At 32.8% G+C, this 27235-nt stretch overlaps 5 protein-coding genes across 19 annotated transcripts; 4 read left to right on the plus strand and 1 right to left on the minus strand.

Moving 5' to 3' along the window:
• Window positions 1-54: 54 nt before the first annotated feature.
• LOC101255955 (uncharacterized) lies at window positions 55-12174 on the plus strand. 15 transcript variants are annotated; one of them, XM_069293963.1, is made up of 16 exons: window positions 56-190; window positions 295-357; window positions 439-492; window positions 588-683; window positions 895-981; window positions 1071-1649; window positions 2067-2543; window positions 3062-3120; window positions 3205-3307; window positions 3419-3498; window positions 4288-4614; window positions 5447-5670; window positions 5740-5837; window positions 11175-11246; window positions 11341-11602; window positions 11947-12174. In XM_069293963.1, exons 1-12 carry the CDS (start codon window positions 131-133, stop codon window positions 5487-5489), a joined length of 2028 nt encoding a protein of 675 aa, XP_069150064.1. In that variant the 5' UTR covers window positions 56-130; the 3' UTR covers window positions 5490-5670; window positions 5740-5837; window positions 11175-11246; window positions 11341-11602; window positions 11947-12174. The 15 variants fall into 15 exon arrangements, with proteins under 15 accessions (XP_025885395.1, XP_025885394.1, XP_069150064.1 ...); XM_069293964.1 differs by having other exon boundaries at window positions 5750-5837; window positions 10825-11246; XM_026029614.2 differs by having other exon boundaries at window positions 5750-5837.
• Window positions 12123-13154, plus strand: LOC101254440 (geraniol 8-hydroxylase-like). Its single transcript, XM_026029125.1, has 2 exons — window positions 12123-12327; window positions 12514-13154. Exons 1-2 carry the CDS (start codon window positions 12123-12125, stop codon window positions 13152-13154), a joined length of 846 nt encoding a protein of 281 aa, XP_025884910.1.
• Window positions 13155-15443: 2289 nt separating this feature from the next.
• On the plus strand, window positions 15444-17783 carry LOC101254151 (geraniol 8-hydroxylase-like). Its single transcript, XM_004232016.5, has 3 exons — window positions 15444-16054; window positions 16223-16670; window positions 16961-17783. The coding sequence occupies exons 1-3, from the start codon at window positions 15603-15605 to the stop codon at window positions 17561-17563; spliced, it is 1503 nt and encodes a 500-aa protein (XP_004232064.1). The 5' UTR covers window positions 15444-15602; the 3' UTR covers window positions 17564-17783.
• Window positions 17784-21057: 3274 nt separating this feature from the next.
• Window positions 21058-23200, plus strand: LOC101253849 (geraniol 8-hydroxylase-like). Its single transcript, XM_004232015.5, has 3 exons — window positions 21058-21796; window positions 21905-22349; window positions 22431-23200. Exons 1-3 carry the CDS (start codon window positions 21357-21359, stop codon window positions 23031-23033), a joined length of 1488 nt encoding a protein of 495 aa, XP_004232063.1. The 5' UTR covers window positions 21058-21356; the 3' UTR covers window positions 23034-23200.
• A 1764-nt stretch (window positions 23201-24964) lies between these two features.
• Window positions 24965-25747, minus strand: LOC101253547 (dof zinc finger protein DOF1.7). The gene has a single exon (XM_004232014.5). It carries the CDS (start codon window positions 25745-25747, stop codon window positions 24965-24967), a length of 783 nt encoding a protein of 260 aa, XP_004232062.1.
• Between the last annotated feature and the right edge of the window lie 1488 nt (window positions 25748-27235).

Here is a 27235-nt window from a genome sequence, read left to right on the forward strand (position 1 = left end):
TTTTTTAAATAAATAAATATTTTTGAGAGTTTAATACTATTTCTTTTTAATTTTTATTTATTTAATTAAGAAGTACATACATATACCACAAAAGAAAAAGAGAAGCGAGTTGCTTCTGAAGTTGGAAATTATGGCGAAGGAACACCCACGTCTCTGTTCTCTAATTGATCATTACCTCCGTCCTTATACTGTAAGCTCACTCTACTCTTTCGCCGCAACTGATTCTTATTTGCCTCTCTATTTTTTTTGTTCTTCTTCTCATTGTATAGAAAATGGAACTCTACTCCTCTGCAGGAAACTGGGTCTACTTCGGTAACCAAAGAAACGGAGAAAGAACTTTTAGTTGCTCTCTCACAGGTTGTTACTTTATTTACCAATTCTGGGTTTCTTGTTTTGAATTGAGGCAGACTTGATTGATTGAAAAGTCCCTACTTTTAGGTTTATGCAGAAATTAAGCTGTGGATGAAGGAATATGAGTCCGACAACAGCTTTGTAAGAATCTTCCTCTGTGTATCTATTCGTTGTGGAAATATGATTTTGCTTGGAATTATCTTAGGGTACATTGTTTGTTTGTGTAAATTTATTAGCAGGATATGGAGGGAAATTCTGTTGGTGGAGTTCGAATAATCCCCGAGTCACATGCTGCTAATCATCATTGTTTAACTAATGTTATTCAGGTCTTGGTAGGTTTTTTCAATTTGAATACCCCATTATGATATATGATACATGGGTGCCAAGTTTTCAGGTTCTATAATCTAAGATTTCATATCATTTTGATCAGTTTCAAGTTCAGACCCCCCCCCCCCCCCCTCCCTTTCAATGGTGCATTTGTTGTTTTGTTTGAAATTACTTCTAATTCAACCGGACAACTGTTTTATGATTTCCTATCTGCAGATGGTCGTGGTTGCGATGGAGAATCCATATATGAATCACCTAGTTGGCAATATCCTGGTGGCTGTTTCTGATTTTTTGGTTGAATCTGTATGTCATACGACAGTGCTTCCGCAATCACTACATAGGCAGTTCTTCGTTTTTATATTTTGTGTTTCTTTACAAGTTCTATCTTGCAGGAAAGCTGTTGGGGTGAATATATCAATTTACTGTATCTTTGTGTGGAAATTTCGATTTTTAATGGTCTTTCTTCTATGGGACATAAGATGGAGGTCAAAGACTTGAGTGGGGATCCTTCACCTTCTTCTTTAATGAAGCTCAGCTTGAAAAGTGCAAGTTGGTCAACGGCAGCTGTTATCATGAGAGTTCTACACAATGTACTGAAACATTTGAATCGGGATCTTATTGATCAATTTTTCAACATTTTCTTGGAGGCTACCATTTATTTTATCTCAAATATGCCGTGGAATTTGTTGTCGGAGGTTTACCATGTTCAAGGGGACTCCAATTCAGACCGCTTGCTTCAAATGCAAGAAGAAAAACCGAAGTCAATACTAATATTTCAAGGATATATTCTTCGGTTACTTTGTTCGTTGGTTAAAAGTAGTTGGACAGATGCTGCTGTCATCACTTCAGCAGAGCATCCATTTATTTTTGAAATAAAAAACCTGCTTCCAAGAATACTATCATCATGCATAAGTAATGGACAACACTCTGACAATGTTGCGATCTGTCAATATCTTAAATATAAGATGTTGGTATGAATTTCTTCTCAACTCTTTCTCATTCACTAGCATCTGCAGCCGTTCTGTTCAATTCAAGTCCATTTCCTTCTAATACTAAATAATTTGTCTTTTGAGGCAAATCAGGGGGTACTCTACACCTAGAAGTTCTCTAAATCTCACATCCACTTGCACTGTATTTAAAATTAAGAGGGATTTACCCTTCTTTGATGTTGCATTCAGTCTAAATTATTCCAATTAGCCCATTAGGTGGATATGATGAGGGGTTCTTGTTCTTTGCGTTTGCTCTAATAATCATTTCTTCCATTTATGCTCCTTCTGTTATTTACAGTGGTGTGATAGGTATATTTAAAATTTTATTTGAAAAATAATGCACCAATGTGATCATTAACTGAGTTGTGTTTGTGGTTGCACTAACTGTCCATTTTACAGATACTCATGATTCGACTTAGTAACCAAATCCATTGGGAGCACTCAATTGTAATTTCGTGGTTGGATCTAATCCACACATACTTTCAAGATGTATTGTCCCAACCTATGGAGGGGCAGGAGTTTGTTCTAGATAAATATCTCGAAGGTTCGCCATTTGGGGTAATGACATTTGATATGGGGAATAAATGGATTTCATCAAAGCATTTACAACGGCTGTCTATTTTCCTTTTCCTCAAATGTTCCTCTAGTTTGCTGAGCATGAAAGAAACGACTGATCAACATTATGCTTGTAAAAATCTTAAGTCTTTCTCAAGCTTTGACATGAATCCCAAGTGTTGCAGTCGAAGGAAAGCTTTGCTAGAGCTCCATGAGTGGCTCAGAGAGCTTCTCCCTGGTGATTGTTTTATTGACAATGACATGTACTCCGAGAAATGCATGGACTTTGTCTCATCCTTCTTGCAGCTATATATGCAAGAGGTTTGTTCACTTGCTCACAATGACATGTTGCTTTTGACTTGTTCATTTATTTCAGGATCTCTATATAAAAAATTTGAATTGACTTTTGTAAATTTCATGATTATATCTGATTTTCAAGGTCTAATAAGTTTTAGAACTGTTGGTATGAGATTAGCTGGACAATACCTTGTATATGCAGTTGCTTCAGTACTCTGCATCTCTTTGGACTTCCAATGATTAAGAATTGCCTACATTTGGCTTCCAAGCTTTATCTATTAAATTGTTATTATTTTTCAATAACAAAATAGAAGATTGAGAATTGCCTATTTCTTACAAAATGGTTTCTGGCTTGCCTCTAGGTTTTAGTGTACTTCCTACTATAAAATTGTGTCCATGGCATAGACCTCTGCTAAAACTTTGTATTTAATTGATTTGATCCTGTCCTTGTATGTTAAAGTACCCCAGGATATCTTACTATATGTTTACTGGTCCAGCTGTCTTCACTTTTCTGACTTTCTTTTACTATTGTTAAATTGTAGGACGATATTCTATTTGAAATGCTCTTGCAAATGTTATGCTTGCCATTTTACTCTGAAAAGTGAGTTGAATGTGTATTTGCTATTTCTGGAGATGATGTGAAGTTGTATATGGCGGTTGTTTTAGTGCATCATGTTGTATGTAGGTTTACTAATGAAGTGGCTTTATCAGATGATGAAGTGAGAGAGTTTTCTCTGATCTCACACCTTTTTCACCCAATACATTTCTTTCACCTATTCTTGGCTGGAGTAAGTACAAAACATTCCCTTGTGCATTTCTTTGTTTTTTTTCCTCTGCTGCAAGATCAAAATACTGAATTTACCATGCTGAGTAGTTTGGCTATGTTACCATCCTCTCAGATACACTATGATCATCAAGTTCTTCTTGATTATCTCATCTCAAAAGACACAGGGGCTAGTTCTGCTGAATATCTTTTGAGGTATGTATTAGTTATAACTTTGCATTTTATTTTCTTATATACTATTTGGACATGGCTATAAGATCTATAAGTATCAATATGTAGACATCTATAAGTATCAATATGTAGACTAAGTATGGTGTTTTGACAGGCTCAACCTTTATATGAATAAAGCATACTAGTTCCAAATTTGCAAACCATCTTTTTCTCCCAATATTTAAGTGTAATCAAAATTCGCAAACCGTTTTACTCCATGTAAGAAGTTCCAGCTGTACCATGTTTGCATATTCAGAATTACAAGAGTTGTAAGCTCTTCATAAAACTCTACTCCCACTGTGTAGGACTAAGCACTGAATTTAAGAAAGAAAGACTTTTGAAACATGTGTTCTAGAACAAGTCGTAAAAATTTGTGTGGTTGCAATTTTTAAATCATATCATTAAGGGTAAAGTGAGAATTTTAAAGTTAAATGGTTTCTAAACATAGAAAGGTGTCGTTCTTGGGATAAACTTAACGAAAGTGTGCCACATAAATTGGGATAGAGGGTGTATCTTTTTGATCCTAAAAAAGTTCCACAACCTCTTATGAATTAACTTGTCTTTTCTTAATATATTCCTAAAACACAAAAATTTAACTACATGTTCTTCCATTTAAATTAAACATTGCGTATTCATTTATCTGATAATTGCTTCAAATTTGAATAAAAAATTCAATTTCAGTGAAAGGCGACAACATTAGCCCTTCTTAAACAAAATATGTTGACTTTATCCATGTCTGATGTTTCAATTAAATTTGTTCCTGCATCCTCATAGGTGTCTGCGTAAGGTAAGTGATTCTTGGAACATATTTATCGAATTTTCATGGAGCAGAAAATGTCGAAGCAGAAAAAGGAAAAAGTTTTCAGCAGATGATCATAACTCTATGGGAGAGTTAACACTTGTGTCAAGTTGTATTAGTGGAGATAATTTACCACCTGACTCCAAACGCAAGAAAGCCTACGGATGTCACAATGAGGACTATGTAACTCAGATGTCACCGTTTGAATGTGCAAGGAACTGCCTTTTTCAACTTAAAGCATCTATTGAAAGCCTTTACCAAAAGAACCTGTTTCCTTATAATCCACTGGTGCTACTACGTCGGTATGTATGTTTGACACACTTGGGGTTTTCATTAGTTTATATTGTATTCTGGAGATTGCATCACACTCTGATACTCCATAATATATTTATTATTTCTATGTCATCTTTCCTAATAATAGGAGTTCTTATAATAAGCTGTAAGTTGCTTAGTGTTTGTTTGATGTTTAGATTGGGTTCATTGGATGTTCTTCAGAGTTGGGTTAAGCGATTCTTACTTTGATATTTAAGTTTTTATTTGCAATCATTTCATAACTATTTTTCTGGAATCATGCATGCATTTCAAGAACATTCATATCATGTTCAGTTAGTAGTATCAAGTTGTAGGACGGAAACAGGAGTGCAAGTGCATTGTACTCATAATGGCTTGTGATCAAAATTCAAAAGATCACTTGGATCATTAATGATGTTGGGTTTTGAAATATCTGAGGTGAATGTGCTGTAGAATGCAAGTGGATGGTGTGTTATTCCCTCCCTTTTTATGGGTCAAAATCCAGTGAACACATTTTTACTCTACAAGCTACTATTTATGTTAGTTTGCTGGTTGGCATTTTGTTCTAATTTTGGAGAGACTCTATCAGTGAGTTCTTAATAAGGAGGCATATGTTTGAAATTTTTCAAAAAGCAGAGTTTGCGAAAGAATTTTGAGTTTTCGCGAACTCTGTTTTTTGTGAAAGAATTCTGAGTTTTCGTAAACTCTAAACTTTGAGGCAGGAAATTGTGTTGCCACAATGTCTCTAGCCAGACATTACTTCAGGGGGCTAAGCCTTTTTGGGAAAGGAGGGATGGGAGGCCACTGTTGCTACCAGAAAATATCTAATACTCTTCATTGCAGTTTGACGCGATTTCAGGAGATCTGTGGAGATGACAGACCATAAGAGCTCGCTCGCTGTTGACCTATCGCTTTGAAATCCATGTTCGATCGGTCCACATGCCAACTTGACGTCAGCTAGTTGAAAATGACTGCAACTTGAAAGGGACGATATCTCTGGACTCATTAGAGCAAAATATGGCTTGGATATGAATCCATTACTAGCATTCTTGACTGCAACTTTTGAGGCGAGTTTTCTGACTTTGACTATGGATATGTGCAACACATTTCTGAACTGAATGGATGTATATTCTTAGATGTCGACAGGTGCTCTTTAAAAATCTCTCATCAAGTGCCTAGCCAAGGTCAAAGGTTTTAGAGTTGGGAGAATCTGCAAAGCAGTTAGAATAAAACAGTAAGTGGCTGATCTCCATTTAGCTGTTAATTACTGTTAGGAGGTGGTATGTGTATGTTAGGAGTTAATTAGAATGGAGTACAATGCAGCTAGCATCAAACTCTATAAGAGGATTTAAGGTTGATTTGGTTTCAATTTTTGGAATCTGAGATATTTTCTGCTCTGGTGAGAATGTAAACATTTTCCAGATTTCATCTTTGTGTTTGGATGTATATGAAGTCGATCGAGTAGGTTGTAGAAAATTAAGCCTACATGACATTGACAAGATTATTGGTGATATTAACCCTACACGACTAAAAGCCTATGTAGTACAATTTGTTAAACAGAAAGGAAACGACAAAGCAAAAGTTGTTACAATTGAAAAGTAGTAATACGTTTTGTTGGAATTAATGCATCAATATTTAGTCTTCCAAAATTGTCTCTTAGTTTTTCAAGAAGTCTTTTTAGAAATTCGTAGTACATATATCTAGTAAATTGTGATACATGTATTTAGTTATTTGTGCAAGACTTTTTATTTTCTATTTTGAGTAGTATAAATAGTGATGTAGTTGATGATTGTAATCATCTCAAGTGGTCTTAAGTAGCTTATAATAAACTTGAGCATTTTATAAAGATACTATTTTCCTTCCATATTTCCTACAAATTGGTATTAGAGCAGGTTTTCGTTCTTAATCTGAGGTTAGGTGAAGAAAAAAATATGGCACCCAAAACAAATGAAGGTGTTGATTCTTCAGTTGTTCTTACTCCATTTTTTGATGGAACTGATTTTGAATACTGGAAGATAAGAATGAGAACACATTTGAAAGCTGAAGGTTTGTGGACTATTGTTGCAAATGGCTTTGAAGAGCCAGAAAACGATAGTGATCTTAAAACAGCAGAGATGAAAAATCTTGAGGCTAAGTATCGTCAAGATGCAAAAGCCTTGAGCTAAATCCAAATGCGAGTCTCAAGAGCATATTTTGCAAAAATTGCTACTTGTGAGACTTCAAAGGAAGCTTGGGATTTTCTGGAAACTGAAGTGTATGGTGACGAAAAGGTACGCACTATAAATCTTCAAACTCTTAGAAAAGAGTTTCAAAATTTAAAGATGATAGAATCTAAAAAAATTGATTAATATTGCACAAGAGTCATGAATATTGTTAATGAAATGAGAAATCATAGTAATACAATTTTTGACCAGCAAGTTGTGGAAAAGATTCTAATTAGTGTCACAGAAAAGTATGAATACATCGTTGCTATCACTGAGGAGACGAATTCTAAGCTTTCCATCAAAGAGCTAGTTGGATCATTTCGTGCACACGAGAAGCGAAGAATTTTTCATGAAGATCAACCCAAAGAGACGGCTTTCCAGTCTAAAATAAATAAGAATTCTCAAAATTTCTCAAAAAATCATCAGAAGAAAAATCAAAAGCCAAAAAAGAAGCAGAATCATGATGGTTCTTCTAAGAGGGTTGAAGAAAAAGGTGAGAAAAACTCTAGTCTTTTTTGTAAAGTTTGCAAAAAGACTAATCACAATGCAGAAAAATGTTGGCACAAAGGCAAGCCCCAATGTAACTTTTGTAAAAAGTTTGGCCACGTTGAAAAGGATTGTTGGCACAAGAAACGGGAGCAAACAAATTTTTGTGAAAAACAGGAGGAAGAAAGAGAAGAAAATCTTTTCTTTGCTTCTAAATCTGATGCTTCAACAAAAAGCAATGAATGGTATGTATAGTGGTTGTAGTAATCACATGACTAGAGATGGAAAGGCTTTCCTCTCAATTAATAATAGTATCACTACTAAAGTGAAGATGGGGAATGGAGCCTTAGTTGATGCGAAAGGTAAAGGTACTATTTCGATCAACATGAAATGATGTGGTAAGCAAATTCATGATGTTCTTTATGTTCCTGACTTCGAAGAAAATTTACTTAGTGTTGGTCAACTCATGGAAAATGGTTATTCTCTTGTGCTTAGAGATAATTATTGCAAGATTTATGATAAAATTGAGCCAAATCAAGTCATTGTTGAACTAAAGATGATAAAAAGAAACTTCTTTTTGCAATTTCATTACAATGCATTAAAAAATGAAATTGTAGATGATTCATGGCTTTGGCACAAAAGATTTTGTTACTTGAATTTTCATGGTTCAAAGCTTCTCAAGCAAAAGGACATGGTGCAAGGCCTTCCTGAGATACATACTGAGATGGATACATGTGAAAGTTGTATAATGGGAAAGCAACACAGGAAGGAAGTCTTTTCCAAAGGGGTGTCTTGGAGAGCAAGTGTATTTTGGAACTAATTCATACCGACATTTGTGGACCAATGAAGACTCCATCTCTTGGAAGTCAAAGGTATTTTCTAATCTTTATTGATGATTTCTCAAGAATGACTTGGATTTATTTCTTGAAAGAAAAGTCAGAAGCATTTGCTACATTCAAGAAATTTAAAGCCCTTGTTGAGAAGCAAAAAGGTTGCAGTATCAAAATCATTCGCAGTGATCGAGGAGGTGAGTACACAAGTCGAGAATTTGAAGAATATTGCAAAAATGAAGGCATTCAGAAGCAACTTACAGCAGGGTATACTCCTCAACAAAATGGTGTATCTGAAAGAAGAAATAGAACAATTGTTGAAATGGCCAGAACTATGATGAATGAGAAAGGGCTGCCAAAATATTTTTGGGCAGAAGCAGTGCATACAACAATTCACATCCTTAACAGGTGTCCAACAAAGGCACTAAAGGACAAGACACCAGTTGAAGCTTGGAGTGGAATTAAACCTTCTGTAAGTCATTTTATAATTTTTGGGTGTATTTGTTATGCTCATGTACCTGCTGAGAAAAGAATAAAATTGGATGAAAAAAAGTCAAAAATGTGTTTTTCTTGGTTATAGTGATGTGACAAAAGGATATAGGCTTCTCGATGTCAAAACTAACAAACTTGTTGTTAGTAGAGATGTCATTTTTTATGAAAAAACAACATGGAATTGGGAGGATAAAAAGATAGAGAATACTGCTATCATATCTTCAAATCAAGAAGAGGATGAGAAAGATGAAGATGTCTCTCAAGGGGGAGAAATCCCTGATTCAGATAATGAAGAACAGCCTCCAAGAGGAACAGAATTGTTGAGTGACATTTATCAAAGATGTAATTTTGCCGGTGTTGAGCCGGAAAATTATGAAGAAGCAATAAAGCATGATGTTTGGAAGAAAGCCACGGAAGAAGAAATTCAAATGGTCGAAAAAAATAATACTTGGGAGCTTGTGGCTATTCCTAGAAAGAGAAGTTGTAAGTCTAAAATGGATTTACAAAATCAAACTCAATCAGGAAGGAGATATTCAAAAGTTCAAAACAAGGTTGGTTGCTAAAGGCTTCACGCAAAAATCAGGTATTGATTTTTATGAAACTTTCTTTCCAGTTGCTCGTCTTGAGACAATTAGAACTGTAATTGTTGTTGCTGCACAAAAGAAATGGAAGATATTTCAACTTGATGTTAAATCAACATTTCTGAATGGAAAACTTGATGAAGAGATTTATGTTGAGCAACCTCAAGGATTTTTTGTTCAAGGAGGAGAAGAAAAGGTGTATAGACTAAAAAAAGTTGTTTACGGGCTGAAGCAAGCTCTAAGAGCCTGGTATAATGAAATTGATACATACTTTTTGAAAAATAATTTTCAGAGAAGTAAAAGTGAAGCCACTTTGTATGTAAATAAAGAACATGGCAGCGTTATCATTGTTTGTCTCTATGTGGATGATTTGCTCTTTACAGGAAATGATGTAAAGATGATGCAAAATTTCAAACAAGATATGATGCAAGCTTATGAAATGAGTGATCTTGGATTGCTAAATTATTTCTTGGGCATCGAAGTTTCTCAAGTGAAAGAAGGAATTTTCATTTCTCAAAAGAAGTATACTAAAAGTATTCTTCAAAAATTCAAAATGATGGATTGCAGGTCTGTGGCCATACCATTAGCAGCAAATGAGAAGTTTAGAAAATATGATGGCGAAAAAAAGTTAATAGCTCACTTTTTAGGAGTTTGATTGGAAGTTTGCTATATCTTACTTCAACGAGGTCAGATATTATGTTTGCTGCTAGTTTATTATCCAGATTCAAGCAAGAACCAAGCCAAGTGCATTTTGGAGCTGCAAAGCGTGTTCTACGCTACTTGCAAGGAACAATGGATTATGGGATAATAGACAAATTTGGTGGAAATTTAAACTTAATTGGTTATTCTGATTGTGATTGGGCTGGAAGTATAAATGACATGAAAAGTACATCTGGTTATGCTTTCTTATTTGGATCAAGCATTTGTTCTTGGTTATCAAAAAAGCAAGGTGTTGTTGCTCAATCCACTGCCGAAGCAGAATATGTTTCAGCATCCAAGGCTACTTCTCAAGCTATTTGGCTTAGGAGAATATTTGAAGACATTGGTGAAAAACAAAAAAAAAGGACTGTTTTGTATTGTGATAACAAATCAGCAATTGCAATTGCCAAGAATCCAGTCAGCCATGAAAGGTCAAAACATATTTCCATCAAGTATCATTTTATCCGAGAAGCACAAGAGAAAGGCGAAATTCAGTTGCATACTTGCATTATTGTCAGACAGGAGAACAACTTGCTGACATCTTCACCAAAGCACTTCCTAGAGAAAATTTTTGCTATCTTCGAGAACGCATTGGAGTTATCAAGAAAATGCATTAAGGGGGAGTGTTGAAATTAATGCATCAATATTTAGTCTTCCAATATTGTCTCTTAGTTTTTCAAGAAGTTTTTTTAGAATTTCGTAGTACATGTATCTAGTAAATTGTGATATTTAGTTATTTGTGCAAGACTTTTTGTTTTCGATTTTGAGTAGTATAAATAGTGATGTAGTTGATGATTGTAATCATCTCAAGTGGCCTTAAGTAGCCTATAATAAACTTAAGCATTTTATAAAGATACTATTTTCCTTCCATATTTCCTACACGTTCTACAACAACCCTAAAACTCAAGGTGCATGCATCATGCATGCAGGGCCAGGGAACACAGCGGTGCTAGCAGTTGTTCTTGACTTCCAGTCTCCAGAGCTTCTCGGCAGTTTCCATAAAAAAGAAATAATTGTTGATAATAGGGATCAAACATGGACGGGTCGGTTACGTTGGAATAGGTTAAACAAAAAATAGATAAAATATTTGATTTTCAAACAGATAATAAATGGATTACTACTTCGGAAAGAGTACCCAACTGGCCCAGAGGTTTTGCGTGATAAACACCTTGTACATTTAGGATAAATGGATGATGCAGTATATATTTTTTTTTATATATATAACCGCTACTTTATAAGACACACATATATATTATTTAATCAACAATGGATTATGTAGTCATTGTAGGTGGATTACTACTTGTAAGGACTTTGTTTCAATGCATTCGTTGGGTAGCAATAAGTAAGAGAGGTAACAAAAAATTTCCACCAGGGCCAATTCTCCTTCCATTGATTGGAAATTTGCATAATATTTTTGGTGATCAACCTCACAAGTCACTTGCCAGGCTTGCCCAAATATATGGGCTAATGATGAGCCTCAGGATGGGGCAAAGTGGTAATATCTTCACCAGCAGTGGCAAAACAAGTCTTACAAAAACAAGAATTGGCCTTCTCCAGCAGAACAATTCCAGATGCAATCCGTACCAATAATCACCATAACCTCTCTGTGGTGTTTTTACCTATTTGCTCTCGATGGAGAAGTATGAGGAAATTCTTGAATTCTAATCTCTTCTCTGGTGACAAGCTTGACGCAACTCAGCATCTCAGGTAAAGGTCGGTTTAATTTGATCAAAATTTATTTAACCTGCCATGTTTTTTTATTTTACTTTTTAGAAGAAAAAAATGCATTTTATCCTATATTAGAAGCTTTGATTCTCCCAAACTATACATCCTTAGTCTCCAAATTTGATTTTATATGTTGGAGTTTGTGTTGCAACCCTCGGGTAACACATTTCATATTCAAATATGTATAAATATTTAGTAGAATTCTTCTTAAAGCATTTGCCAAGTCCAAATAGGTTTATGTAAAGTCGTAACTCTTTTAAGTCATAGTCAACAAACATGTACTAGTAGCGAAAATTGATTTTGTGACTTGTAATGTACGTGATCAGGTCCCAAAAGATGCAAGATTTTATTGGTTATTGCCGCAAACTGGTGAGTCAGTGAATATAGGCCAAGCTGCTTTCGAGACCATGGTTAATTTACTTTCCAATACCATTTTTTCCAAGGATGTAGTCGACCCTTAAGGAAATTCAGGTAAAGAATTTAAGATGTGGTCTGGGACGTCATGGAAGAATCTGGTAAGCCCAATTTGTCCGATCATTTCCCCGTGTTGAAAAGGATTGATCCTCAAGGGATAAGGCGACGCATAGGCAAGCATTCTGATAAGTTGCTACAGCTGATTGGGGGATTGATCGATGAACGATTGGAGCAAAGGAGGAAATCACCAAATGACAGTAGAACAGATTTTCTTGAAGTTATGTTGAATACTAGTGAGGAAGATCCGCATGCATTCGACAGAAATCATATAGAATACTTGTGCCTGGTAACTCTTTTTAATTGCACTGTTGGAGGAATAGACACCTTTTGAGCAATTACTTTCCACCAGTGCTCTGTTATGCTTCATTGGGTTCCTTTTAACTTCTTCCATTCATACCTGAGAATTATTCATATTTCAGGACCTTTTCATTGCGGGAACGGATACAACGGGCCAAAAATGAAAGCAATCGAAGGAAGGGGTAGAGCATGTACATTATTAGACTGGGCAATGGTAGAGGTCATGAGAAAACCATACATAAAGAAGAAAGCTAAAACCGACTTTGCAGATGTTATTGGCAAAGGCAAGATAATCAAAGAAGCCGATATTGTTCGTCTCCCTTATTTGCAGTGCATAGTGAAAGAAACCTTGCGGATGCATCCTCCAGTACCCTTTTTGATTCGCAAGGTTGATCAAGACGTCGAGGCGTGCGGCTATTTTGTCCTGGAAGACTCTCAGGTGTTAGTGAACGTATGGTCAATAGGCCGTGATCCAGCTACATGGGAGGATCCTCTCACATTTAAGCCTGAGAGATTTTGGAATTTGAAAATGGATGTTAGTGGCCAAAATTTTGAACTCATTCCATTTGGTGCTGGTCGAAGAATTTGCCCGGGATTAACTTTAGCAACAGCGAAATTATCTACAATTTTGGGCTCATTGTTGAATTTATTTGATTGGAAAGCTGAAGGTGATATTGCAGCAGAATTTTTGGATGTTGAAGAAAAGTATGGCATTACACTTGCGAGATTGCGTCCATTACGAGCTCTCCCTATTTCGCTTTAAACGTTGGCATGTTATGAATGTTGTATTCATCTCTCTTTTAAAGAAGGGTACTATTGACTATTGTCTATTTGTCTTTTGTATTTGTAAACTCTTTTATGGGAGTAATTTTAATTATTGATAGGAGTTATATATTATTATAGTATAAACGATTTTAAAGATTTATATCTTTCATCAAAATGTATTTATAATTTACTTGTGAAAGCAAAAATGTCTCAAGTGAAAGCATTTGCCGCCTATTGGTTTCATCACTTCCATGTATACTAGTGTCTGATAATTCTTTGTGGGACTAAAAATGTTATTTTCTCTTCATTTTAGAATAGAGAAATTTGAAGCTTTATTCACGATAAAGTTAGTGACTAAAACATATGTAATGTCAGTTATTTAACAATTTTTTTTTTGAATCGATTGTTATTACACTTTTTACTATTGAATGAATTGCTTTTTTTATTTTTATTTTTATGTATACTTAATAATCGAACTAAATCATATTGAAATCGATAACAATCAATTAATAAATATATATTATATATAATTTAGTTTGATTTTGGTTATTTAAAGACAATTAAATTAATTTAATTTTAATTTTAATATTAACTAATAACTTATTCAAATCGACCCACGAACAACCCAAACTTCCGAGGCTCATGTGTTGCGGTAACTCACCTTCCACGTAGATGGTTTGAAACTGTATCATGTACAGAGTTGTACACGTTTTTCTTTCTCTTGCTATGCTAATCATTAAATTGATAATTATGGAACAAAATAAATCTTGAAAAAGGAAGTGAAGGGAAAGTGAGAGAATAGAACATGTGTGAATTAAATGACGCACCTATGGTTATAAATAATGAATGTTTTTATAAAAAGTACTCCCTCTATTCAATACTTATTTGATGTCCAATAATATTTTATTTATTTTATAAAATTAATAAAATAGCTTATCTACTTTATTTATGAAATTAATTTAAGTCATTTTTGTTATATTTTAAAGATATTATATTTATTTTATTTAAATGATAATACAGTAAAATTATACTTATAGTTATAATTTCTTGAATATGTAAAAATAATAATAAATAAGTATTACTAATAAACAAGTATTACTTGACAAAAAGAAAGTATAAAAGTTTCAGATAATTTTAAAATAATTAAAATTTTCCAAAATTAGATTTGGCCGGAGTATTAATTTTTTTTTTCTAGTACTTGAAAACTTGATATATTTATCAAATAAATTTGTTAAGTTAAGTATTACCGAATTATTAATAGGTCACTGTAGGAGTGTTCGTGGTTCGATTTAGACCGATTATTAATTAAAATTAAAATCAAATCAATTTAATTGGTTTTTTAAATTTCTAAAACCAAACGAAAAAAATAACCATTGGTTTGGTTCAGTTATTTTTGATTTATTCGATTTGAAAGTAATAATTTTTTAACAATGTATGTATCTTAATAAACACAAACACCAAGTATAAGAACAATCTAAAAAAATATTAATGTCGGTTTAGTCAAACAATTAAACAATACTAGAGTTATCATTACACTAACAAAACGATTCATTTAAGAGAAAGTGTTACTATTTTATGTGAAGTACAGTAGGTAAAGTGTTGGGCTTGAGAAAATGGTAAAGTTAAAAACATAAGTTCATTAAAATTTAACAAAATATGTTTTATTTATTTATGAATAATATATAAATAATTATAAAATTTATATATCTAATTTATGGGATTGGTTTAGTTCAGGGGTAATAGAACCTTAGTATAGTATAAGTGTGTCTCTGAAATTTCGGGCATAGATGGAGGGAGTATTTAAGCATTTTCCCCTCATTCACCTAAAAATATAATATTGAACATTTTATTTTACTATTGATTCCCTAAATTATTCTCCCTTGTCTCCCACATTCTTCTAGTGAATTAATGGTAACATAAAATGTTTAATATTATATTTTTAGCGGGTTGGATTAAATGGTCGGATCATTAAAATGATATAAATGGATATATATTTGATTCTTAAAATTTATGTTAATAATTAAAATTTTATGTCGCTAAATTTTAATGAAAAAATAATTAAATAGGTTGAGTGTCTTTTGTAGTTGAGTCATTTTTGAGTTGAAAATGGAAATTGAGTGACTTTTTGTGCAAAGAAATCATAGTTGAATGAGTTTTGAGTTGAAAAATGAAAGTTGAGTGACTTTCTACGAAAACATTGATAGTTGAGTAACTATCAAAGTTATTAATTCCACAACTGTTATCGTCTTTTTAGTCACTACTACCTATATTGCATCTACACTGGTAGAGAGTTTATAGACTCTGAGATAAAGAAAGATCAATCCTGAATAAACTTCAACAAATTCTCATTATAAATCTTTTTACATCCCAGCCCAGGAGTAGGATAAATGGATGTTGCAGTATATATATAACCATAGCCATACTAGAAAATAATATAAGTCACCCAATGGATTATGTAGTCATTATTGTAGGTGGATTACTACTTGCCTGGACTTTGCTTCAATGGATTCATTGGGTAGCAATAAGCAATGGAAGCAACAAAAAACTTCCACCAGGGCCTATTCCCCTTCCATTGATTGGAAATTTGCATAATATTGTTGGCGATCAACCTCACAAGTCACTTGCTAGGCTTGCCCAAATATATGGGCCAATGATGAGCCTCAGGATGGGGCAAATAACTACAGTGGTAATATCTTCATCAGCCGTTGCAAAACAAGTCTTACAAAAACAAGATTTGGCCTTTTCCAGCAGAACGATTCCTGATGCAATCTGTGCCAATAATCACCATCAGTTCTCTGTTGTGTTTCTACCAGCTGCCTCTCGCTGGAGAAGCCTAAGGAAAATTTTGAATTCTAATATGTTCTCCAGCAACAAGCTTGACGCAACCCAGCATCTCAGGTAAAAGTGTGGGTTTAATTTGATTAAAATAAGTTAAAACTAATATACAATGATAATTAGATTCATATTGAACTTTTGAATTCAAACTCCTTGAGTCAAGTCAACAAACATGTTATTATTCACCACACGATAGGTAAAAATTGATTTTGTACGTCACGTTGATGTCAGGTCCCAAAGGATGCAAGATTTTATTGGTTATTGCAGCAAGTGTAGCCAAACAGGCGAGTCAGTGAATATAGGCAAAGCTGCTTTCGAGACCATGGTTAATTTACTTTCCAATACCATTTTTTCTAAGGATGTAGTGGACCCTTATGCAAATTCAGGTAAAGAATTTAAGGATGTGATCAGGAGCGTCTTGGAGGAATCTGGTAAGCCCAATTTCGCCGATTATTTTCCCCTCTTGAAAAGGATTGATCCTCAAGGGATAAGGCGACGCACAGGCAAGCATTTTGATAAGCTGCTTCACCATATTATGAAGGGATTGATAGACGAACGATTGGAAAAAAGGAGGAAATCACAAAATGGCAGTAGAACAGATTTTCTCCAAGTTATGTTGAATACTAGCGAAGAAGATCCGCAGGCAATCGATAGAGATCATATACAACACTTGTGCCTGGTAACTTTTTAACTTCTTCACCCTTTTCGATTAAGTTCCTTATTTACACAGCCGGATAGACCTTTTGAACAATTATTTTCGACCCGTCAGACTATTAATTCGGAAAATTATGAACCTGTAATTTCAGTTGTAATACAGTGAGTTTTTAATGCTAAAAAGATTAATTCTAGATCCTGAATTCCCATTAGGTGCTCTGTTATGCTTCATTAGTTTCCTTGTAACTTCTTCCATCATTTAAATACTTGCTATATACCTTGTTACATCCCTGAGAGTTACTATTTATATTTCAGGACCTTTTCGTTGCGGGAACGGATACAACTTCAAGTACATTAGAATGGGCAATGGTAGAGGTCATGAGAAAACCATACATAATGAATAAAGCTAGAAGTGAGCTTGCAGATGTTATTGGCAAAGGCACGATAATCGAAGAAGTTGATATTGCTCGTCTCCCTTACTTGCAGTGCATAGTGAAAGAAACCTTGCGGATGCACCCTCCAGTACCCTTTTTGATTCGCAAGGTCGACCAAGATGTGGAGGCATGTGGCTATTTTGTTCCGAAAGACTCTCAAGTGTTAGTGAACGTATGGTCAATAGGTCGTGATCCAGCTACATGGGAGGACCCTCTCACGTTTAAGCCTGAGAGATTTTGGAATTTGAAAATGGGCGTTCTTGGCCTGGACTTTGAACTCATTCCATTTGGTGCTGGTCGAAGAATTTGTCCAGGATTAACTATGGCGACAACGATATTATCTACAATGTTGGGTTCGTTGTTGAATTCATTTGATTGGAAAGCTGAAGGCGAAATTGCAGCAGAAGATTTGGATGTTGAAGAAAAGTTTGGTATCACACTAGCCAGATCGCGTCCTTTACGAGCTATACCTATTCCTCTATAAACCTGCGCATCAATCCTCTATTAGTTTTTAGTATTCTTTCTCTTTTATAAGCAAGGGTACTATTGTCTTTTCCTTTTATGCACTCTTTCTTTGGGTATGGCCTATTTGTTGAGCTGACTCAACTTTGATGTACACTGTTTTGTATCTCTACCATGTACAAGTTTCTTCTTTTCTCTTGCTATGTATTGTTTATCATTGAAATGAATTTAAGTTTAAACCACTTCACATTTTTACCAGTTTGACAGAACAAACTCCTACCATAGCAGGCTCGCAAGCACACGCATTAATGGACTTAGCTTACTCCTTATCTACTTTTTCTACTAACGCTATATCAAAAAATAATTTTTAACGATAATTAAATATTAATTAAAAGTAATAATTGAATTGTCTACTAAAATATGTTTTTTTAAGAGATACTAGTAACATTTGCATTTTAGTATTCCATGTAAACGTTGAGCGACAATAGATCTAATTACAAATGTCTATATGCCTTTAACACGTTTTATTAATGTACACATATATGACAGGTAAAAAGCTATTTTATTATAGTGTTAGATCAATTCAAAAATATCTACAAGTCAAAATTTTTTATAATGATAAAAGCGTAATAAACAATAGTCGTGTGATCCTCCATTGGTTAGTTGACACTTGCATAATGTGTCTACTTCTTTACCTTTTTACCATCTCTCTCCTATTCACCCTTCTTTTCATTCATTCTCTTATTTTCTTACTCTTAATAAATATATTTTAATTTCATTTTCTTAATACGTTAATATATTGAATAAAAGAATTAAATAAACATTTTTTTTTTATCAAAATACTTAAAAACGTTTTTAGGACTAAGTATTTAAAATACTCATATGATTCAATACTTTTAATAATACCAAATTAACCCAAAAGTATTTAGTGTTTTCTTAATTACTAGCACCTAAAAAAACAAATTAATTGAATTAAGTTTGTCATATTTTTTTAAAAAAATTTCAGTTCATATATTTATAATCATTATTATTTTAATTATGTTTTGGTTCACACATTTGTGGTCATTCTTTTAACAGAAAATATCCATTATTTTTTTCTAATTTAAGTTATAATTTTTTAAAAATATTTAATAGAAAAAAGTTGGAAAATATATATTATAACCGAATATACATAAAGATATTAAAAATAATAATAATAATAATAATATGAGTAGTTAATTTAAAATTATACGGAACAATTGACTCTTGAAAATAAATTAACTTTGTAAATTTTAATTTAAAAAACTTAAATTTCATTCTGTGACCCGCCTCACCTGTATAAATTTTTAAAAACGTTTATGAGTCCGCCACTTCCGGTCCTATTCTATCTCGTTGTCATTCTTATATTAAAATAAGGAAAATTATATAACGGCAAATTAATAAATCAAATCAATTACTATAATTATACTTTAATTTAATTGTGTCCTGTAGCAATTTGTTTGCTAGTCATCTCTCTCCCTCAAACTCTCGCTCGTCACTCTCCTCTCTCGCTCCATCTTTCGCTCTCTTCCTCTCACTTTTATACAAACACAAGTGTATAAAATTTGTTTCTATTTGTATAAAGCGAGAGGAAATCGTATAAATACATATATTTTTGTTCTCCTCTCTCGCCTCTCCCAAATCTCGCTTGCCATTCTCACTAATCTCGCTTGCCACCTCGCCTCTCTCGCTTATACAAACAGAAACGAAATGTATAAATTGTGTTTCTGTTTGTATAAAGTGAGAAAATTGTATATACACATTCAAATACATATATTTTCGTCCTATACAATTATAATTATACAATAAAAATACTCCCCAACCCAATTTCTTTTGCCTTTCTATCTTTCTCGTTTTATACAAATTCAGATTGTATATAATTTCTCTCTTTCTCGTTTTATAATTCGATTCAATTGTATATTCCCTGTAAAAGTCTCTTTTGTTTTTCTTTCTTTCTCATTTTATACAAATTCAAATTGTATATAGTTGTTTTACACACCAATAATTATACAATTCGTTTTACACACTTCATTTTATACAATTCTCTGCGCAAGTCTCTTTCTCGTTTTATACAATTTGCTTCAATTGTATATGTATACCGAATTATATATTTATATGTTTGCTATGGAATGCAATTATGCAAACTTTGCTATAGCATACAAATATGAATTTTAAATATGACTATGGTGAAAGAAAAAGTCCGTGTAATTTCAAAATAAGATCAGAAATCAAACAAAAATAATCTTACTAAATCAATTTATGTGCTAATGTAAATTAGTTTGTATTTTCAGTTAATTTGTTTCTATCAAATATAAATAAATGTACTAAAAATAAGTTCATTTTTAATGTTAACAATTTTATAAGTGTTTAAGTTAATTTAATAGAAAATGTATTTATCAAATGCATTAATTATTTAATTATGTTTTGAAGATTAAATATTTATTAGGAGTAAAAAAGAAAAAAGAAAAGAGAGGTGAGTATGAGATGATAAGAAGGTAAAAGATAGACCTATTATTCAATGTCAATTAATCAATAAAGAGTCACACATGACACAACTATTGTTGATTGGTCCTTTGCCATTATAATTCTTTTTTCTCTGCAAGTCCGTTAAATTTGATAAAGTTTGAACAAAATGAAACTAGAAAAGAAAGGACGTGGTTGAAGTAAAGTGAAATGCATGTGATAATTGATTGAACATGTGAGAATATATACCTATAATCCTATTCGCAATGAGATGCCTGTGAATAGTGGTATTTTAATTAACTCCCTCCCCCTAATTGAAACGATGGAGGGCTCACATGGTTACTAAGATCTGCTTGATATGCGTATCTTATTATTTATAATATAATATGTTATAGTCAAGAAAAAACAGATACACATCGATTATTAAATGGATAAAATATTATAAATTGATGCTCAAATAAATATATGCCTGTTTAGCTTAGTAGTGTGAAAATCAAAGTTTAACTATATATGGGGAAGAAATGTTTATAGTTTTTAATAGCGTGAAAGTCATTTAAGTTTAAATTTTGAAGCTTATTTATTTATTTATTTATTATTATTATTATTATTATTATTATTCTTGCAATGTAAGTATTATTACTATTTTAATTGAAAGGTGGCAACTAGAAATTCATACATTTCATATGAGAAATGGTGAAACAACAATAATTATAAAGGATATGGAAGTTATGTTCTGTATGATTGTTGATGGTATATACCGATTCTTCTAAAAAAATGTTAACATTCATAAATTTGATTTATAATTTAACAGGTTGAAAATTGTTTTGAAGGGTATATAAATTTTTTCACAACATTAATTTTATTATATAGAATATTCAAATGAAATAACATAATTCCAAAATTAAAATAATTGATAATAGTAATTAATAAGCTCCAAGTTTAAACTTAAATAATTTTCACATTATTAAAGATTAACTCCTAAATAAAACATAAAAACACACATAAAATATAAAAAATAAGGAATAGATAGAACTTGAAAATAAGATTGAAGAACCTTTGAATTTATAAATAAAATATTTTCGAATTATACATTAAGTATTTTGCCATAAGTCCCGATCTGAGAGTCCCGTTCGTCTTTGATACTTCAGTAGATCTTCTAAAAAAAAAGTGCTACCATTCACAATTTCATATTTTGCATTAAATGGACTCACGTGAAGAATATAATGGTAGAGGAGATCAAATTAGGGAATAGTGATTACTGATAAGGAATAGCATATTTATTGCATTGAAATAATGAGAGCAGAAAGGCAATAGATAGTTGAGCGAAGAAGAGAATGGATTATGTAGGTGGATTGCTACTTGGCTGCACTTTGTTCCTGTGCATTGGTTGGTTTGCAATAAGCAAAAAATGTAACAAGAAACTTCCACCAGGACCATATCCCCTGCCATTGATTGGAAATCTTCACAACATACTTGGTGGTCAACCTCATCAGTCCCTTGACAAACTTGCACAAAAGTATGGACCAATAATCAGCCTCAGATTGGGCCTAAAAACGACAGTGGTGATATCTTCATCAGCCGTTGCTAAACAAGTTTTACAAAAGCAAGATTTGGCCTTCTCTAGCAGAACCATTCCAGATGCAATCTATGCCCTAAATCACTACCAATTCTCCGTGGTATGGCTACCAGTCGCTAATCGATGGAGAAGCCTTAGGAAAATCTTGAATTCCTATATCTTCTCTGCCAGCAGCCTTGATGCCAATCAACATCTCAGGTCACTTGACTCAAATTTTAGTCTCCAAATCTGATAAAAAAAATTTTATATGGTTGAGTTATTCTATCGTGGGCCAATTAATTTGATTTTTGTCATCTCTGTTCTTAGGTCCGGAAAGATCCAAGATTTAATTGCTTATTGCGGTGGGTGTAGCCAAACTGGCGAGGCAGTGAATATAGAACAAGCTGCTTTCGAGACCTCTATGAATTTACTTTCCAATACCATATTTTCAAAGGATGTTGTGGATCCTTATGCAAATTCAGGTAAAGTATTCAAGGATGTGGTGTCCAGCATCACGGAAGATGCTGGTAAGCCTAATTTGTCTGATTATTTCCCCCTGTTTAAAACAATTGATCCTCAAGGAATAAGGCGAAGAGTAGGCAAACATTTTGGTAAGTTACTTCAACAATTTGAGGGATTGATAGATGAACGATTGGAAGCAAGGAGGAAATCAGCAACTATTGGTAGCACTGACGTTCTTGACGTTCTGTTAAATACCAGCAAAGAAGACGCCCAGGCAATCGACAGAAATCACATAGAACGGTTATGCCTGGTACTTGCAACTTCTTCCTTTCTCTTTGGCATAATGATACAAGTTTTACATTTTATCCTCTTAGATTTAGTTATATTGCAGGACCTTTTCGTTGCGGGAACGGATACAACTTCAAGTACATTAGAATGGGCAATGGTAGAGGTCATGAGAAAACCATACATAATGAATAAAGCTAAAGCTGAACTTGCTGAAGTTATTGGGCAAGGCAAGGCAATCGAAGAAGCGGATGTTGCCCGTCTCCCATATTTGCAGTGCATAGTGAAAGAAACCTTACGGATTCACCCACCAGTTCCCTTTTTGATCCGGAAGGTAGATCAAGACGTTGAGGCGTGTGGCTATTTTGTTCCGAAAGATTCTCAAGTGTTGGTCCACGTATGGTCAATAGGCCGTGATCCAGCTATATGGGAGGATCCTCTGACATTTAAGCCAGAGAGATTTTGGAGTTCGAAAATGGATGTCCGTGGCCAAGATTTTGAACTCATTCCATTTGGTGCTGGTAGAAGAATTTGCCCTGGATTACCTTTGGCAACCCGGACACTTTCTGTGATGTTGGGTTCACTGTTGAATTCATTTGATTGGAAAGCTGAAGGCGATATTGCAGCAGAAGATTTGGATGTTGAAGAAAAGTTTGGAATTACACTGGCGAGATTGCGTCCATTACGAGCTGTCCCTATTCCCCTATAAATGTCGACTACAAATTATCAATGCAATACTTCTCCAGCTTACTCTGGCATTTCCAATCTCAACTGTGTAATTCTTCCTTTTTTTTATCCTCTCTCTTTTTCTATAATCATTTAAACCACTGCAAATAAAGCTTGTCAACCTAGTGTTTTACCAATTTGACACAATAAGGTCCCAATTACGCTTATTTGAATAACTTACTTAAAATCTACTTATTCTACTCGATCCCATTCAGAGACAGCTAGTCTGATGATTTCACTTAAAGAAGAAAATAAATTGTATAAGAAACAGAGTGATAAACCTGATTTGTTGGTGTCCCACATCGCCTGAAGAAGATATATTTGTACCTATTTATTCTTACACTGTTCTATCACGGTGAGTTGCCCTTCCTTTCTGTGTTAAACTCAATTCCTATTGTATGGAGTAAAGTTTTTCCTATCAAAACAATTCTTTTGTAGAGTTTTTTTTTTTTTACATGTTTAAGATCACAAAATCTAAATTTAATATTTTTATTTTTAGACTATTAAATTTAACTTTTTTTTTACTTCTTTCTTAAAAAATACTAATCAAAATCTAAAACGTGGGAGTAATATTCAAATTTATGAATACCCAAATTAATTAATTTTCTATTAAATAAGAAGCTAAGTTCGTAAGCTGTATAGTCGGGTCAAAAACTAATAAGTACTCTCTTTGATTCATAACTTCATATTAGGTGAATCATCATAGGGTTTGATAATATTCTTAAATTTTGAATGATTTATTTATTTTAAATTGTAAAAATAATTTCAATATATAATTCACTTAATATAAACTAGATAAATTGCGAGGAAATGGGAAGGGATTATATAATAACAAACATGTTTTCTTTTGTAGGTAGTGGTAGGCAATGTCACTTTGTTACATAAAGTGATAAAAGCTGCATATGGAATCTCCCTTTGTTATTCAAATTGGTGTTGGATCACTTACTACTACTATTTGTTATTCAAAGGGAATTAGAATCTTCACAGATACTCATCAATATGTCTCGACACATGCACTCCACAATCACTACTTTTTAGTCAATCGAGAAGATATATATATATATATTCTTCCGCCCACTAACGCATTTATTCATTCATTCTCCCCAAATATTTTTAGCAGTTCTAAATTTTCATAGAGATAATAAACAATAAAATTCGCACTTCCTCGCTAATCGAAGAAAATTTAATTTTACAATTTGGTTTATTATTTGAGTATCAAAGTCGATTTAAAGAATCTCAAATTTCACTAAAAGATTTAGTAGTTATTTCAAACTTTTCATCACAAAACTTATAAACGTTCTTCCAAATGAAATTTGCCTACTTTCTATTTTTTTTCCATTTCAATTAATTCAAATTTCTTTCCTTTTAATACTAAATTATCTTTAAAAAAAAAATATTAACTCCCTCCCTCCTATATTAGATAGACACGTTCTATTTTACAAATTAAAAAATCCTAAATAAGTTGATCAACTTTATTAATTTACCTTTGTTCATATCAATGCACATAAAAATAAGTTAAAAAAGATATACATGGAATAGTTAGTATTGAGAATTGTTCAAACTTCCAAATATCGTATTAATTATAGGGATAAAATGTAAAAAATTAATTAATTTTATCTTAATTTAATAAGTGATATTAACTTTTTTAAAAGTACTATTATTTAGAATTCGTAAACTTAAAATGCACTTCAATTTTATTTGGTAGAAAATTGAAAGCTACAAAATGTAGGACAATACGGAAAAATAAATTTAGTACATTGATTTTTATAGATGAAACACACACAAAAAGCAAAGAGAAAAACAGAATAAAAACAAATAAAATCTAAGCCACACCCATGTCCAAGTATCCCCAGTATACCACAAACATCTCATGCACCCTTCACCCTAATAGTAAAATAGTAAATTACTTATTAATTAAAGATATGCCCCATTTGCTGTTGGCAGATCCAACCATGTTGAAAGGGTCGGGTTCCAGCAACCCAACTCTCCTCCAGTTACCGGAGCCGAATCCAAAATCATTGACGATGATGATGGTCCATGCATATTATCTGTATAACATCGATTTGTTGACGCTTTTAGCCTTTGATATAGCTCTTGAAATCCTCGACTATTCTGGACTTCACCAACGTTTTCTTCATAATTATTTTTCCATATACCGTTGTTGGAAGGAAATTGATTCACTCCAATTGATTTATGAAGATTTCCTTTAAGTAAGGAAAGAATAGGATTATGATTCTGATGAGGTGAGGAAAAGAGAAAAGGGTTATTATTATCATAATTTGAAGGTATTATTTCCTGCTCGAACCCTCCAAAAATGCCTGATTTTCCAATAAACTCAAACGGAAGTGAATTTTTGAATTTTGCAGCAGTTGATTTTGATGTAGCGATGGACTTGTTTTTTCTGCAACCACCACCTATAGGAACGTTGCGTAACGCGCCTCCTTTAGTCCAATAACGTCGACAAGTCTTGCAGAAATGACGAGGCTGAGTTAAATTGTAGTTGTTGTAGTAACAAAACTTGGTGTTTGGGGAATCACAACGCGGACATCTAAGATTTTCAGAGTTTGCATTTGCACTTGCAGGGGCAATATTGGAATTAGAAGTAGTACAAGAAATAGGAGAGGAGGAAGGAGTAATATTAGAAATATTATCATCTCCGATAAGTGTAGTGTTTCCTGCAAACAGCTCTTGAATCATTTTTTAAAAAAAAAAAAAGAAGAGAAAAGCAAATGAGATTGATCTTAGTTTTACTCTTTTGATGATAGAATGAAAATGTGAAAGAGAGTAATAAATAGTATCTTTTTGATGGTGTGAAAGAATGGAGAATAGAATGATATATATATATATATAGGAAGAGAAAAAGGCAAACTTGAAAACAACTTGTGTTTTTCTTTTTTTTTTAGATTTTGGAATGTAGCGTTAGTGCGTTTTGAAAGGAAACGAAAATGGACCTTTCTTGAATGATTGATCGTTGGAAAAAAAAAAATACTACTAACAGAAAATTATTATACTTTTGTTTCTTTTGGTTGTTAACGATGGAAAAAGTACTGCAATGTGATTCATATTAGAATACAGCATTAAGAACTAAAAAGAATATTCAAAATTATAAAGATTTTGTTTTAATAGAAAAATGAATTACTGATTTTCATATGGTTAGGAACTTAGGATGATGCAAAATGTAACATACAAGTTATAATTCGAGAGAAGTGTAGCCTTGTAATATTTTGTGGATTTAATTATCAAATAAATTATATGAAGATTATTTGTGACTCCAGTAATTCAATTTTTTTAATGATTGTGGTGTCCCGTTAGACATGATCTAATCATACGATATATCCATCACTTTCCATCATCAATCAAACATTAAGTAGTTCAAGAATAGAATAAACGAAAAGAAAGAATATAACCCCTCGTGAATTCTAAAGCTGACTATTGGATCACACTCTTATGCTCAATTCAATTTAATTTCTAGTAGAAAGGCAAAGTTTTATACAAAGAAGACAAACTATTGCTAGGATTATATTCGTTCGCAAAAAGAATGATTTAGTTTGACTTGGAATAGACTTTAAGAAAAATCTTAAAGAAATAAAACTTTTTAATCTTGTGATTCTAAATTAAAGTTATGTCAAATATTTTAAAATGTCCTTTATATCTTGTGACCTTAAACATGTTATATGAAAAATTAAGGTTAAAATATTTTCAAAAAAGAAAAAAAATCATTCTTTTTTTTTTTTAAATGGAGGGAGTATTTTGTTATTGCCTACTGTTGGGAGCAATTAAGAAAATTTTGAAAGTTGTTCAAGTATAGCTAATCTATCTTCATTATGGACAAGTAATTATTGTGAAATGAAAGTGGGAATTTAGGAAGAAGCCAAATATTTAGGATGATGATAGCAATCAAGTTTTCTAAAAGAACACAACCCTACCTAGGCCTTTGTGTCTATGCAATTATTCACAAACAATAATCATCATTACAAGTTCAAAACACTTATTTGCCTTGGAATACGTGTAAAGTAGATGCCCAGACAGCCAGCCAATAAAATTCCTCATTGCATGTCCCCCCGAAGATTTGAGCATTAATGTTGCCCTAATCCTCCATATAATCTTTGTTTTTCTTAATTTTAATATTCTGCAAATGATTAAAAATCAATTAATCTTAAATACTCCATTTGTTATAACAAATAT

Source organism: Solanum lycopersicum, chromosome 2 (genome assembly GCF_036512215.1).
Source record: "Solanum lycopersicum chromosome 2, SLM_r2.1".
NCBI lineage: Eukaryota > Viridiplantae > Streptophyta > Magnoliopsida > Solanales > Solanaceae > Solanum > Solanum lycopersicum.